The sequence below is a fragment of the Microplitis mediator genome, chromosome 5 (assembly GCF_029852145.1).
Source record: "Microplitis mediator isolate UGA2020A chromosome 5, iyMicMedi2.1, whole genome shotgun sequence".
NCBI classification, from domain to species: domain Eukaryota; kingdom Metazoa; phylum Arthropoda; class Insecta; order Hymenoptera; family Braconidae; genus Microplitis; species Microplitis mediator.
In genome coordinates this window covers 19,372,454-19,388,286 of record NC_079973.1, presented here as the reverse complement: position 1 = coordinate 19,388,286, position 15,833 = coordinate 19,372,454, and the positions used below count along the sequence as shown (strand labels likewise).

General features: G+C 29.7%; 1 protein-coding gene and 1 long non-coding RNA gene across 2 annotated transcripts; one reads left to right on the top strand and one right to left on the bottom strand.

Annotated features, from left to right (window-relative positions):
- Positions 1-1,880: 1,880 nt before the first annotated feature.
- Positions 1,881-4,914, bottom strand: LOC130668032 (uncharacterized). Its single transcript, XM_057470019.1, has 7 exons — positions 4,387-4,914; positions 4,181-4,312; positions 3,979-4,093; positions 3,737-3,902; positions 3,478-3,661; positions 2,545-2,676; positions 1,881-2,158 (listed from the first exon to the last, which is right to left on the bottom strand). The coding sequence occupies exons 1-7, from the start codon at positions 4,775-4,777 to the stop codon at positions 1,965-1,967; spliced, it is 1,314 nt and encodes a 437-aa protein (XP_057326002.1). The 5' UTR covers positions 4,778-4,914; the 3' UTR covers positions 1,881-1,964.
- A 1,505-nt stretch (positions 4,915-6,419) lies between these two features.
- On the top strand, positions 6,420-7,425 carry LOC130668042 (uncharacterized). The gene is made up of 3 exons (XR_008989946.1): positions 6,420-7,010; positions 7,063-7,226; positions 7,320-7,425. It is a non-coding gene; the product is annotated as an uncharacterized LOC130668042 (long non-coding RNA).
- The last annotated feature ends 8,408 nt before the right edge of the window (positions 7,426-15,833 follow it).

Genomic DNA, 15,833 nt, shown 5'->3' with positions numbered 1-15,833 from the left:
TTTTTTTTCGTTTAATTTCTGATTCATTGTTACACAGAAAAAAATAATTTCTTGACGTAAAAAATCTTTTTCACTCTAAATTGAAAACAAAAATTTCTTTAGGACTGGAAAAAATTTTTTTCTCGCCTCGTAAAATTTTTTCTTACTCCAAAAAAATTTTGGTTTTTAATTTCTAATGCAAAAAATTTCTTGGGGCAAGTAAAAATTTTCTTGACGCGAGTAAAAATTTTTTGCGCCATAAAATCTTTTTTTTTCTGTGTACGCAAAAGAGATATTTTTCACAGTTTTGAATTTTTACGCGATTATTTAAATTTTTAATATCAATTAAACGCATTTATATAAATAATTTGATGTTGTGAAGTATTCTTGCTAACAAATTATTTCTATTAATATCCATCGGTGTTGATACGTAAGACGTGCGAGTTTTCTAAACTATACTCGCCCATAAGTTTGTACTGATCACTTTTTAAGGAGAAAATTCTTTTACTCGTGTCAATACACGAAAGAAATTTTTTGGAAAAATTTACTCTGTAATCAAAGTAAATCTAGACGAAAAATAGTTGAAATACGAAAAGAATAAAAGCTAATATATTTAATGTTTTCTGTTAAAAAATGACTAAATATTGAGTATTTTTTATCCGCTGACCGAACAGTATTTAAAAACAGAAAAATATTTATTCATTTTGGCCCCAACTTACTTACAATTGTAGAGTAAAATTTTATTCTTTTCTATTCTCAGTTAAACTTTTTTTTTTTTTTTTTTCTTGTAATAACTACTTTCGGGTTTTAATTGTAAAGCTACTGAAAGTATGAATAAAATATACTTGACATGAATAAAAAATAAAAATTCCCACCGCAATGTCGAAAAAAAAATCCGAAATAAGTGTTCGAAGACGAATGCTCGGTGGATCGATTAAAGAACGAATAAAAAGGCGATTAGGCATGTGCTCAGATCATCAGTGAGTCAGTTAGCCAAGGCATTCGAAGTCGTTGGAGCAACGATATGTCCTGCCAGGCATAACCAGCAGGAAGTCTCTTCTAGATCGCGCAACAAGTGGCTCCCAAGCCACTTTCTTCTCCCTATTTTCTTTCATTATTTTATTTAGCTTTTTTTTTATTTTTACTTGAGAATGTCTTCCACCAAATGACTCGAATAAGTCAAGGGACAGGATCAAATACGAGGGACAGCATCGGAAAAAAAATGACGAGTGACAACTTGCAAACTCATGGTATAATACTAAGATAAATGATAATCAATATGTGTGCATGTATTTTCCATCATTTTGTGATACATATATCTTCTCTTTTATCTTGATATATTTGAAAACACAAGTAAAATGAGATGTTTTAAGATTTTAAAATATGTATGTACAAGAAAACAAAAATTGCGATGATAGTAATTGATAAGATGATAAATGAATTTTAGAGATAATAATCGACGACATTAATTGACGACAGTGATTCATTAATTAAAGTATAAGATTAATACAATAATAATACGATTAATAGACGTGAAGAATGAGAATTATAATAAATAGTTTGATCTCTAAACCTTAAAATACTATATATATTTATTATATCAATGAAAAAAGACAAACCGACGATGACTATTGTATGACGGTATTAGATTATGTTCATTACTGCGCTGAGAAATTTCATTCAAAAAAAAACTTTTTCAAACCTCTATTTTAGTCTATTAACTTCAACAAAGTGTCGACTAATTGATATAATTGTTTCCATTAAATTAATATAAGTGGATCAAAGAGTTCGTAATATATCATGTAAAAAAAATAATTTATCATATAAATTTAATTTGTTATATATTTTTAAGTGACCTCAAAAAAGTCAGGAAAAAATTAAATTAGGCCGAGTGATTAGTTTTTGTAATCTTCAATATATTTTTTCAAATTAATGTGGTAGTAAACGCATTTTTTACCAATAGTACAGATATAACTTAAAAGTATTCAATAAGAAACATTGATAACATAAAATTGCAGTATCGTTGATGCAATAATGTATAATTTTCCTTGGAATTCATTTAAACTGATGCTAGTAATAGGTTCAGATTCCGCGCTTAGTCTTATTAATTTTGATTCGTCTTCTACAAGGTTTGGTGGCTTATTATCCGATGAATTTATACGATATATTTGTATGTATCCTGTGGAAATAAATTTTTTAAGTTATAAATTTAATAGTATATTATGTAACAAGGGTTGGAGCAAGGCGATTTTAAATAAATGCGTCGGTGGCTGACATCTCACGAAATCGCAAAGCGTGTTTCATCCCGTGTTACATACAATATTTTTCATGATTACCGACATTGATAGTAAGTTTAAATGTTTGGAGCTGATCGAAACAAGCCAACAAGACTAGAAGGCAGAAACTAAACTTTTTCGGCTCTAACGAAAAAATTTATGGTTTTCTGTTAAATTTTTTTTACAGTGGCTTGTTTCAACTGGCGAAACAAACATTGAAACTTCTAGTTTCAATGCAGGTGATATAAAAAATATTAAAAATGATGATTAAAAATAAAATTGATTGTACCATTACTGAAACCTAAAAATAATATATCTGCATGCATAGCATACGATGTTATACTACCCCTTTCATGACTTATTGTTTGTACTTCAAGACCGTCTTTATCCTTTGCCCATCGGCCAAATGCTAAGCCAGTTTCTAAAAAATATTCAACACATTTAAAAAAAATATTTAGTATTAAATATTGTTGACCAGATTAAATGTTCTCGCTAAAATAGTTATTTTCGATACATATGCGGAACGGTAGGGATTCTGACGGCTTGAAGTGACGTCACGAGTTTGAGGCTATGGGCGCTTTCTTATCAAGACCGGATATAGTACGAGGTCTTGATGAGAATGTATCCATAGTCTCAAACCCGTGCCTGCACTTCAAGTCTGTCAGGGTTCCTACCTTTGAGCATAAAGTATCGAACAAAATTTTTTGTCATATCAACGGCGGATGTTGAATTTGAGAGAGAAACAGTCAAAAATGTTTCAAGTCGTGTAGGAATGTAGAGACAGATAGAGAGAGAGAGAAGTTACTTTTCGATAAAAGTTCGAGGAAAGTTAACCCAATTATAGATTGCCAGAAATCGTACAGTTTGCGCCCTCTGCATGTTACTTGAAAATTCAACTTTCGCGGTTGATATGACAAAATAGTACATTACACGCCAAAGGAGGAAAGTAGGACATTCCAAGCCCCCTGTGTAATTGTCTACCCGAGCCGAAGGCGACATAGGGACGTCCTACCTTTCTCTGTGGTGTACACACGAGTTTTCACCAGATCTGCATCCAAAAATTTTACCAGTATTCGTGGGAAAAATGGCGCATGCGCTCATTTTTATCATTTGTTTTCGCATAAAAAAAACGACTGTCTTTCCTCTAAACATGGCAGGGATTTTAAACTTTTGGTGCAGGTATGGTGAAAAATTATGTTTAATATTTATTAAATTACATTACCAACTGTACTCATTATAATTTGATTAACTGGTATTAAAATTTTGGAAACTGTATCCCGTGCTCCTTGTAAGTCACTGATATCTATTTCTGTACTCGTTAACTGAAATTCACTGTTTTGAGAAGTAGGGATTTCTAATTCTCTTACTATATAATTGGCCACGTTTTCTTGACAAACTACCAGCAACTACAAGAAGTTATTTTATTATCAAAAACAAATTTGGTTAAATAATTTAATTGAAAAGTATTATTTAATAATAACCTTATCAGATTCTGAAAACATGTAAAGAACTTCATTATCCCTTTTTTTTCTAAATAATGTAATTTTCGCACCTTCACAGATATCAAATTGATTGTTTAGTAACAAAATTCGATAGTCAGTAACAGTAGAATCATTTTCCAAAAAAAAATGGTGATGAGTACCGACACTGTAATATTTAATAAGTGCGTATTAATTTCTTATAGAGCTTATGAAGTAAAATAAAAATATGAAATATAAATTACCATAAATTACGGCCTACGAGCTGATTATCATTCAAAATTTCTTTTCGATACTTGACGTTATAAAATTTTAAATCATAATTATTCAAACGTACAATGGCAATCAAATCAGCTATTTCTTAATACAATAAGTAAAATAAAATTATTATCTTAATTATAGTTAAAAATAATTGATAAATTTAAATAATTAGAGATAAAATTTTACCAGTTTGATAAAAATGAATGGTTAAAATATCTGATATTTCATAACCCAATCTTACTTTGTAAATTGGCCTTTTAATGTTATCATTTTGATAAAAATATATTATTTTACTTGTGCAAATGGCAAAATAGTTTTCTATCAAAGACAAAAATTACATTACTAATTAATAAATTAAAATGTAAAGATAATTTATATATTTTTTTATTTACCCATTGCAGCAGTACAAACAACTTCAACAGGAATTGTTCCTTGATCAACTAATTTTTGTTGAATTTCCATTTTAATTGAGTATAAATCTAAAGGTTTTGTTAGTAATTGCCAATACAGGAACGAAAAAAATATTTTTTTAACTGTTTCATCGCTGTATTGTATAATATTGTGACTTCGATTCATAAGCGGATAGATTTTCACAAGGATTTGATGACTCCAAGGTTCTATATACTTAGTTAATGCACTGACATCAGTATTATTAGCAAATACTGTACTCATTACTTCATCCCATTGATTTTTAGTATCTTGTAAATAAGGCGAGACATTATTATAATCATCAAGTTGTTCAAAATAATTTTCCATATGGCCCAAAAACACCTCTAATGCCATATTGGTAGTTGGAAAAAAAATATATATTTATATTTTGTTATTATAAAAAAATTTAAGTAACTTGTATGCTATACAGAAACACAATTTTAATCTGAACACATTGTATGATAGTTTGATACTTTTATAAATGGCTGTAAAGTGTTCATGACTATTCGAGAGAGAAAAAATTAGACATAATGAACAATGACTATTGAAATAATAAAATATATATTGAGCTATTTTAAATAATTGTTAAAAATCACGTACCTTGTGATAGTAAAATGATTCATTGTCATTATCATCAGCTAGATATTTTGATAATAAGAACAAAGTTTTTAATGTTTCATCACATTATAGTAATAACTATTTGCACATTTGGTACATTGGTACATTTTATTTAATACAGGACTCCCGGGACAAAAATAAAACTTAATTCAGACTTCATGGAAAAACAATATAGTAGAGACAACTCTCTGGAATAGTACTAAGTACATTCTGTAGAAAAAATTTCAGAAAATATTGTATGCTATCTAGACTATATTTACTACTGAGTACTATTCCAGTTAGTAGTGTATGCAGTCTATAGATAACAAACAGTACTTTCGGAAATTTTTTATTTTACAGAAAGTACTCAATACTATCCCAGAGAATTGCGACTATTAGGGGAGGGTGGGGCAGAGCGGCCCCCCTAAGCCAATTATTATTTTTTGTGGCTTTCAACTATAAGATCACTCTACTTTTGTCCTATTTCGAACAAATTTATGGACATTTTGCCAAAATTCTGAAAAATTTTTTTTTTTTTTGTGGGGCAGAGCGGCCCCCCTTCAAAAAGTGATAAAAAAATTTTTTTTTTTCGTTTTTATTTTTTTTAAATTGTTTTCATCATTAAGAATGTAGTTCTTTCTCTTGACAACTATTTTTGGTTTTATATTACTCGAAAAAAATTTTTTAAAGCGTAAAAAATCGTTCACTCTCGATTACCTTAATTACTAATTGTTATTTAATAAAAAAAAAAATCAATTCTATAATTTTACTTCATTTCAAAAATTTATCAAGTAAAAAAAAAATTTAATTTTTATAAATTTTTAGTGACCAAATTTGCCTTTTACATAGAGAAACGGCCGAAAAATATGAAAAAATAATTTTTTCGGAAGTTTCGGCTGGTCCATTTTGCCCCAGGTGTTATGCGTAGGGCTAGAAATGTGGAATTATAATAATTTTTTTTTTAATTTGACGATAAAAATATGAAAAAATCACTTTTTCAAAATTTTGGGCTTGTCCATTTTGCCCCAAATGTCATGCGCAGGGGTAAAAATGCGCAAACATATCGGATTTATAGTAATTAGTCGAAAAACAAAAAATTTTTTTTTTGGTCAAAATTTCAGGGGGGCCGCTCTGCCCCACCCTCCCCTATATTGTTTTTTCCTTGTTGGCTTACAAAACCAAAATTTCGAATCGTGTTTCACAAGACAATAAACTCGACTTTTTCACGGAGAAATGAAATACATTGAGTTTTCCCCTTGGTTTAAACTTAACTGGCTTATTTAGTTACGGTATAAGACGAAAAAGTCAAAATTGACTTGGTTTGGACTTATTCGACTTAAATTATAAGGCAAAGAAGTCAAAACTAAGGTGAAACGCAAAAAACACATTTTCTGCCCTCCGGCCAGAAAGTGGCAACTTTCAAGCCGCTGGCCTGAACGAAGTTGCAACTTTCCGGCTTCGTCGAGCAGAAAAATAGTATACACACCTTAAGGCTTCGCCTCGGCCAACAATTGCATGTGCTCTGAGACTTTTCTTATTTTACTGGCCTAGATATGTAATATACTATTTACACTAAGAAGTACTGCTTGCTTTTGACTTAGTTTAGCAAGTGAAAAGTAAGGTGGATGACTGTCGTGCTCGAAGTGAAGACGAATAAGTTAAAACTAAGATGAATAAAGTTCTAAAAGTTGACAAAAATTTAAATTATGTCGAAAAAGTCGAGATTTTATCGAAAAATCGTCGGCAAGTCGATAACTTCAAAAGATAATAAAGTGAAGCGAGTTTGAATCAAGTTCTATTGTTGAAGCGGGATCTTTTCATAATTTTTTTGTAAATTACATAAAAAAAATCTTAAAAGAAGCTAAAATAATTTCGACTAAATCGGCTCAAATGGGTTCTGTAAGATATTATTAAATATATTTATTCCGTTTGCGAATGAACTATTTACTTTTTCAAGAAAGATTTCTTTGTGGAATACAATGATAAAAAGGTAATTATGTATAAAGAATATTTATATTTATATTTATATGGATCTGTTTAAGCCCGAAGAGTGCCGCAATGGTGTTATAAGACAAGAGTATAGAGCGCAAAACGATTAGTTACACGCGACATTCAACTTGATTCTTATTCTTCCTACACATTGGTATGCTAATTTACGTCTGAAGAGTACTGCGTGAGTGACACTAAAACCCCAAGCGATTGGCCGGTAGGTAAAAAATAAAAAAGTATTAAATATATATATATATGATTTCACAATTTATCTCTTGACACTTCTCTTGTAATTATTTTTTGGTACCAGTTTTGTAAGCCCTGGGGTGCTGTTTTGATTTGTGAGTGAGACGCAAGAAAACACCTGTCAGTCTGTACGTCACCTGGATTATTATTTATTAAAGCAGATATTCAAAATATAAATTATTATTTTTCTTAAATATTTAACACATTTAAATATAAATATACTATAATGTAAGATGTACATTACTCGATTTATTTTTTAAATATATTCTATACATTTTTGTGTACATAATAGTTTTTGCAATTGCATTTCATAAAACTTTCTAAATAATGCGGCCGATATTCAAAATTGTAAAGAATATTATTAAGTATTTAACTTTTTTAAATATATTACTATTTATTAGTACCTGTGATGTATTATTGGTTTAATTAAATTTTCATTATTCTGTCAGGTGTAAAAAATGGAGTTTAAAGTGTTTTTTTTTTAGCATATAAATCAATACCACAAATTAATTCATCGTATTTTCATAATATTTTAAGATGATAATATATCATTAACATTACATTTAAAATGAAACATAAGCGTTTAAATTAAAATATCAACGTGCTGTCACTTATGTACAAAAATCTAACTAATTTTGCAATTTAATACGTAAATTGAAATTATATTAAGAATAATGTTTTAAAAATTAATTACAATTATTTTTCTGGTGACCGATCAATACATCTTTAGTAAAAATATCCTCGACTAAAATATTTTTAAGTACTAAGGCTTTATTTTCATTCGTTGTACTTCTACATTTTTCATTAAAACATTGTTTAAATAATTTATCTTATCCCTGTGAAAATTGTAGTTTAAATAACTTGCACTAGTAAAGTAAAAGACCTAGTACCCGATCAGGGAACTAGTACTCGATCACCCCAAATATCTGTATCTCTATATTTAGTAAAATTTAGAAAATTTAGACATACAAGTACATGAGTGATCGGGTACTGGTTCTTTTACCTTAGCAAAATTTATAATAAAATTTAGATGAAATATATGTGAAGGCAAATTATTCGTAACGTGATTGGTCGAAAGCGAAAAAATATATGCAAACGACACAAAAATATACATTAAAATAAATAAGGTACCCGCGGGTAATAAGGCCTGTCGGGTAATAAGGTCTAAGTGACAGAAATGATATTTAAAATAACCGCCTCCGCTAAAGGCTATTCTAGTAGAAGAGCCTTGCATATAGATGTTACGACAAGTTTATAGAGCCCCGATACCACGTTCCTTGTCTTCTATATTTCATCATCCGTCATATAATGTCGTAGCGCGGAAGGAATCTTAAAAAACAACCTGGTCTTCTGACTCAAAAAGGATGCTGATATATAGTTTTAAGCGCTGTTGAGCAAAGCAATCTAGTCTTCTGTCTATAAAAAAGTATTGTTGCTAAATTTAAGTGGTGATTCATCTCTAATACCAATTTTATTAAGTATAATTAAACTATTCCTGTTTGTTTAACCTGAAAGGCCTTACTACCCTACCATAGTAAAATAAGGCTTATTCGAATAGTTTTTGTAAAAGTTAAATTTTTTGTTTGTTTGTGGTATAAATTACCATGACTTCATTATATTTTATGGCTTATGTATTGAAATAAAGATTAATGATACATTTCGATAAATAAATGCAATATTTTCGATTCTATTCAAAATCTCCCTTAGCTAGGCCTTGTTACCCACTGGTACCTTATACGAAAAACGACACGCGCGAGCTTGCGCGCAAAACATGTAAGCTAGTTTTTTAAATTACTGTTATACCCGGGTCAAAAACAATAAAACTTGATTCAGGCTCGCTTCATCTTATTTTCTTTTGAAGTTGTCGATTTGCCGACAATTTTCCGGTAAGATCTCGGCTTTTTCTACTTAAATTTAATTTTTGTCAACTTTTATAACTTTTTTCATCTTAGTTTGAACTTAGTCGTCTTCACTTCGAGCACAACAGTCATTCAGTCTACTTTTGATTTCCTGAACCAAGTCGAAAAAAGTTATTTATTTGTCTTACTTTAGACGTGTTCGATGAAGTCAAAATCAAGCAATACTTTTTAGTATAAAATATGTTTTTCGCGTTTCACCTTAGTTTCGACTTTTTCGCCTTACTATTCAAGTCGAATGAGTCTAAACCCAGTCAATTTCGACTTGTCTTAAACTTTTTCGTATTAAATCATTACTAAGTGAGCCAGTTAACTCTCGACCAACGAGAAAACTCAATGTATTTCATATTTCCGTAAAAAAAAGTCGAGTTTGTCTTGTGAAAAACGGCTCTAAATTTTGACTTACTAAACCAACTCTAAATCAAGTTTTATTTTTGACCCGGGTAGACATGATAAAAAGAACAACACTGTTCACTAAAATCGTAAATTGTCTATCTGCGGGAATCAATTGTTGAATAAATCTTCAGCTTTTAGTAGAAAATAGAAAAATACCCGAGAAAAGTTTTCTTACTCCGTGTAGATATTTTATTTATTGATGAAGATATTAAAAGGACACTAAAGATGTTTAAGGTTTCGTAAAAAATTTTTTCAAGCTCTCCAAAAATTAATTAGTGAATATGCACTGGAAGCCAGCTATAAGTATACTACTGGTTGAGTTAGTGGTATACTTATAGCTGGATAAATAATGAATATCCACTAATTCGCAGTTAGTTTTACTAATTCACTTGGGGAGAAAAAAAAACTGGCATTGATTCATTTTTTTTTCATAACCGTAACCAGCAACAATTCGATGATAAAAAAAGTATGAATGAACATTTAAGGAGGAGGTCCAAATTACCCTGGCTGAGTTGAAGTTATTCAAGTTGACTGTAGATCTATAAAAGAATCTAAAATTTATTATGATTCATTTTCCACGAATTCTGAAGTATAAATTAGGAACTCGACAACAAAAGAAAAGTATTTTGCAAAAATTTTAATTTACGTCCAGCAAAGCAGGCGAGGGTGTTAGTAATTAATGAATAAAAAATCTAAATAAAAATAAAAAGTTTCGTAAAATTGACCGAAAGATCTGAAGAGTTTAAAGTGACCTTGTTTCCTTCCAGCTTGCGTACATACACAAGACGTGCGCCCGACAAATTAATATATCCGCTTTTTAATCCCAATGTAGAAGGTTAACTCCAGACAAGGGAGACCAGAATACGAGAGATAAGACTAGAGGGCCACGCGACAGGAAGACGTTTCTTTTCAGAGTAACAAGTCGTAAGTAAGATAAAAAAAATAAATAAATAAATAAATTGTTTCCTTTGTCTTTTGCTTTCAAAAGCAGGCGCAATAATTAAGTAATAAAACTAAAAGCGCTCGTGGTCACTTAATTCATTAAAAACAAACCCAGCTAAATTTAAAATCTTCAAAATTCCTCAACAATTTATTTACATTTTTTACAGTACACTCTAAAAATTAGCGGAGTGAACGAATGGTGAATCCGGAGTGAATGCAGAGTGAATCTGGAGTGAATGCAGAGTGAATCTGGAGTGAATGCAGAGTGAATCTGGAGTGAATGCGGAGTAAAATTCCTTCCGAAGGAGGGTTTAATTTAATATTGAAAATTCGGTTCGAAGTGAAATTCACTCCTAAAATGAGTTTATTTTAATATTAAAACTCCGAATCAGAGTGAATGCAAAGTGAAATAAAATCCAGGCCACTCCGCTGAGAAAAAGTCCCTATTTACTCCGCATACACACTGAAAAAAATAATCGGCAGCAGCTACCGATTATTTTTCGGTAGTCGCTACCGATTATTTCGGTACCAGTTACTGATTGGAATCGGTACCAGCTACCGAAAAAAAATCGCTAGATGTTACCGAAAATTAGGTAAGTGGTACCAAAATAATCGGTAGCGGCTACTGACAAATAATCGGTAGTAGCTACTGATTGCCAATAGGTTGCTGCTACCGATTATTTTTTTCAGTATGCAGATAGGTTTTTTTTTTAACTCCGGAAATCCGAGTGACAGAGTGAATTTGAATTGAAATAAAATTTCTAATCACTCCGAATTTACTTTCAATTTTTTACAGTATACTAAAAATTATTTGCTATTATTTTAAAGTGTCTTCGAAAAAGTTTAAGTGATAAATAAAAAATAACGGAGTAAATAATGATGTGCAAGTCCTTGAGAAAGGCGAGAGTCATAATATAAAAAGCGACACACTGTGTGGGTTAACGTCGTATCCGTCATTCTCCTATCCGACAGTTTCATTTTTTTAATTTTATTCGTGTATTATTATATTCTACTTCTTAATAATACCATAGCGCACGAAGCTAAACATAATAATAATAATAATATGTATTAATAATATAAGCGCGCGCGAAGGATTTTTATTAAATGGCAAATGTAATCCTCGCTAGAGGTGCGAATGGTCTGTAAGTCTTTCGTTTACTCTGCGGGACGTCTATCGTGCGTGCAAAGCAACCGCTGTTAACTAATTCCTACCGTGAATACTGAGCACAATTCGTATCGTTTTATATTATACATCATATATTCAGATTTTTAGATTATTTAAAAAAAAAAAAAATCCTAAAAAATAAAATAAAACAACGAAAATACTTTTTTTTTCATTTTAACTTTGTTACTCATTTATATGTTTTGGTTTTAGTCTGGTCCAGACACTGGCATCCCGCGAGGGTTCGATTATCTCGAAACTCGAACCGATACCGTACTGTCACGATATTCGATACATTTAAATTCGATTTGACATTTATCTACTCTATTATTTATTGTTTAATTGTAAATTATATTGTAGATTAATAATAAAAAAAAAAATTTTTTTTCATTTCAAATAAGCTATTATTTTATTTTGGATGCTGTTTTTTTTAAATTATATATATTCTCTGTTCTTGAGATTTATGGAAAAAAAATTAAAATTTAAAGAAATATCAATGTGTCGATATTTTGTATCAAAAATTGGTCGAGTTGTGATTTTGTAGCTACTACTTATTTATTTACCAAATTATTAAATAGATAAGACGTAAAAAACAATTTTCTTTAATAAAAATTCCACTTCATAACTGCGTCGCTATGAACTTCTTGTTTTTTTCATAAAAAATAATTGTACTACCAGTAATGATATCATTAGATATATTATTTGATAAATGATTTCCAAGACGATTGCAATGGAATTTTTTTTTGGTATAATGGACTGTAATGGAATTAAACTGAGTAATTTAGTGGTCGATGCAATGATAATAAAAATGACTCATCTAAAAACAATATTTCCTTCAGTAGTTAATCAATAACAATTATTACATTATTAATTTAATATATCTAAGTTGAAAATTAATTTTTTTGACACAAGAAAATCGAAATTTATTCACACTCTCAGAAGCAAAAGATCAGCAAATCTCTAGAAACTCACACTGAAAAAAAGGCTTTCTTGGCGCAAGAAAAATTTTGCATTACGAAATGAAAACAAAAATTTTCTTAGGATTAGAAAAAGTTTTCGACGTAAAAAAATTTTATGACGCCCTCAGAAAATTTTCGTTTTTAATTCATAGTGCAAAAAATTTTTTAGGGCGAGTAAAAATCTTCTGCGCCGCGAAATTTTTTCTTACCGTGCGTATTTCTTCGATTAAGAAAATGATTTTGAATGAAATTCTCTACCCGGGTCGAAAAATTTGATCTGATTTTAGTCTAACTGGACTGTATTTGGACTACTTGGTCTGTTATTGAACTTCTATAAAAATTGTAATCTGTTTTTGATCTACTCGGACCGAAAAACTTGATCTGATTTTAGTCTAATTGGACTATTTGATCTGTTTTTGATTTTTTACAAAAATTTTAAGCTGTTTTCGACCTGTTCAAGAAAAAAACTGTTGCATTACGGGCAGACCAAACTAGATTAATTCTTGAACTTATAAAATTTTTATTTATGGGCAATATTTAAAAAAAAATATCAAGTTACAGAATTGATTATGTTTTATTTACTATTCATTTAGTATCTTCAAAAATGTCGGCATTTAATGAAAATTTGACATCTTAATTTTTAGTTGTCTTGACTGAATATTTATGGCATTGAATAAAAGTGATAAAAACAACTCTTAAAATGTCAAGAAATTTATCTTATTCACTGGATAAAATCGAAAATATTTTGGCATTAGAAAACATCAACATTCTTGTGCCATGGAGAAAAATGTTGGCTCGAAATTTACCAATTTTTATTATGCTGTCGACCAAACTTGAAACAGAAAGTACAGCATCCAATAAAATTACTATGCTCTTGTGAAAAATTATTATGCTGCATCAAAATTATTATAATGTATAAGAGTAATTGATATTAAAGCGTATCGATAAGTTTCTCGCGCGTAATAAGTAATGTGATACAGCATAATAATTTTTTATAAGAGCACAATAATTTTTTGGATGCTTCACTTCCTGTTTCAAGTTTGGTCGACAGCATTGTAAAAATTGGTAGGTTTCGAGCCAACATTTTTCTCCGTGTGACATCTTATTACAAAAGCGCATTAGCATGTTTCAAATACCAAGAAAATAAAAATAAATTTATAAATCTAGATAATAATTATTATTATTATTATTTATAATTATAAAAAGTCCTGTTTTTGTCCTTAAAAACAATTGGACACAGATTAAAAATTATAGTAAATAAAATCTGTTTTTGTCCTTAAAAATAATTGAATACAGACCAATAATTACAATAAAAAAGTCTGTTTTTAGTCTAAACCCGATTTGAAAATAAGTCTGATATTGGCCTGGATAACGACTATTACGGACAAAAACAGATTAAATTCTTATATAAAATAAATACGATTTATAAACTTGAATTAAAGAAAAAATATTTGAATTTTTAATTTATTTTAAAACAGATCTAATTTTTTGACCCGGCTAATTTTTGCCGTAAAAATATATTAGATTGAAAATTTCTAATAGTATAATTTCTTGTATGAAGAAAATAAAATGTTTCTAATAATTATTTTTTATCTCACTGTAGATTTTGAAGGTCGTTGTACACGTAAGCGATGGTAAAATAGTAACCCGGTGTGTGTACGTGAGCGCTTTTTTATGATAATAAGTGTTGTCTAAATGAATGTTTTAATACATTAGCAAGCCACTTATGCTGATATCTTTTACTTGCAGTTATAATTACACGATAACTTTGTGTATACTGCATACATATATAAATCCATTGTCTAATGCGTAGGCAGCACGTCATCCTGCAGGAGTCCAAAGTCGTCTTATCTGTTAAACACTTTGATAGGTTAACGACAAGACGCGTCACATTTCGAAGGCACAAACGTGTTTTGTCGCGTCATCGACAATATCGCGTGTGTTACAATCTCTCTTTACTTTTAAAACAGCGTGTTTTACAATTATCACATTTTATGAGTTTAAGTGGCCACTCTTTTACTTTTTAAACATCTGCAAACACAAACCTCGTTATTGCAATGACCACTGCTACTTTAATTTTTTTTTTTTTTTAACAAATACACTATGTAATTTTAATTTTTCCCTTCTATGACTTTTTTAAGCTTTCTTGGATATTTAGAATTATTCAAAATTTTTAATCTTTATTGAATAATATCTTTTCTTAATTACTTTACTAACAAATTAATTTTAATGATACTAGCAATTTAATAAACTAAATATAAGTATCGTAAAACAGTTTTTATAGATAAAGAAATAATATATTAGGTTGATAAAAAAAAAATGTCACCATTAATTATAGATATGAGATACCGAGGTACGATTGGATACCTAATCAAGTTATTTAATTTTTGTAGCTTATTCTATCGGGGCACAACAGAATGTTTTAAAAAATTATTAGAAAATAATTTTTTTCTTTTAATTTTCAAGGTGCCCCAAGTATTTTACATCGTTCTGAAATTTTAATCGTAAATTTTTTGTGTACCTGAAGATCAAAACGTTTTTCGCGCGGCAACAATGGAAGAAATTTACATGATCATGTAATTTGACTGCTTGAAGGGTAGTTCAGAAGTTGGGGGTGGCCTAGGATATTCGGCTGACATACCAGCATCTATATGCGAAATATATCAGAAATCTAGTCATCCACTAGGTTTTTTACTTTCCAATTTTTTTTTTATTGCACGAAAAACGTGCCGGTCTTCAAGTACATAATTTTTTAAAAACTGCGCAGTGAAAAAAAAATAAATTTGTTTTTTATCGTATTCTAGTTTTTTCTATTTAATGATTCATGATATATTAAGTGATATTGATAGTAATCAAGTACGGTATCTTTTTGTTCGCATTAAGCGCGCACTGCATTCACGTGAAATCAAATCGAATCACGAGTACCGTTTATATCATTCGGGTGAATAATAAACATTTATCGTCCAACAAATATATATATATATATATATATATATATATATATATATATATATATACATCCATACATACATATAAATAAAGTGTAATAATGAATGTGTTGACGAAATGTAAAGTCACCCTTGGGTGACGCGGGCACCGTAACTAATCGATGAACACGCAGCCGGTCTCGTTGGATCAAAACGAATTCACGGTTATCATAAGGCTCATACAAGCATTCATATAATAATGCCTTTTATTTTTCT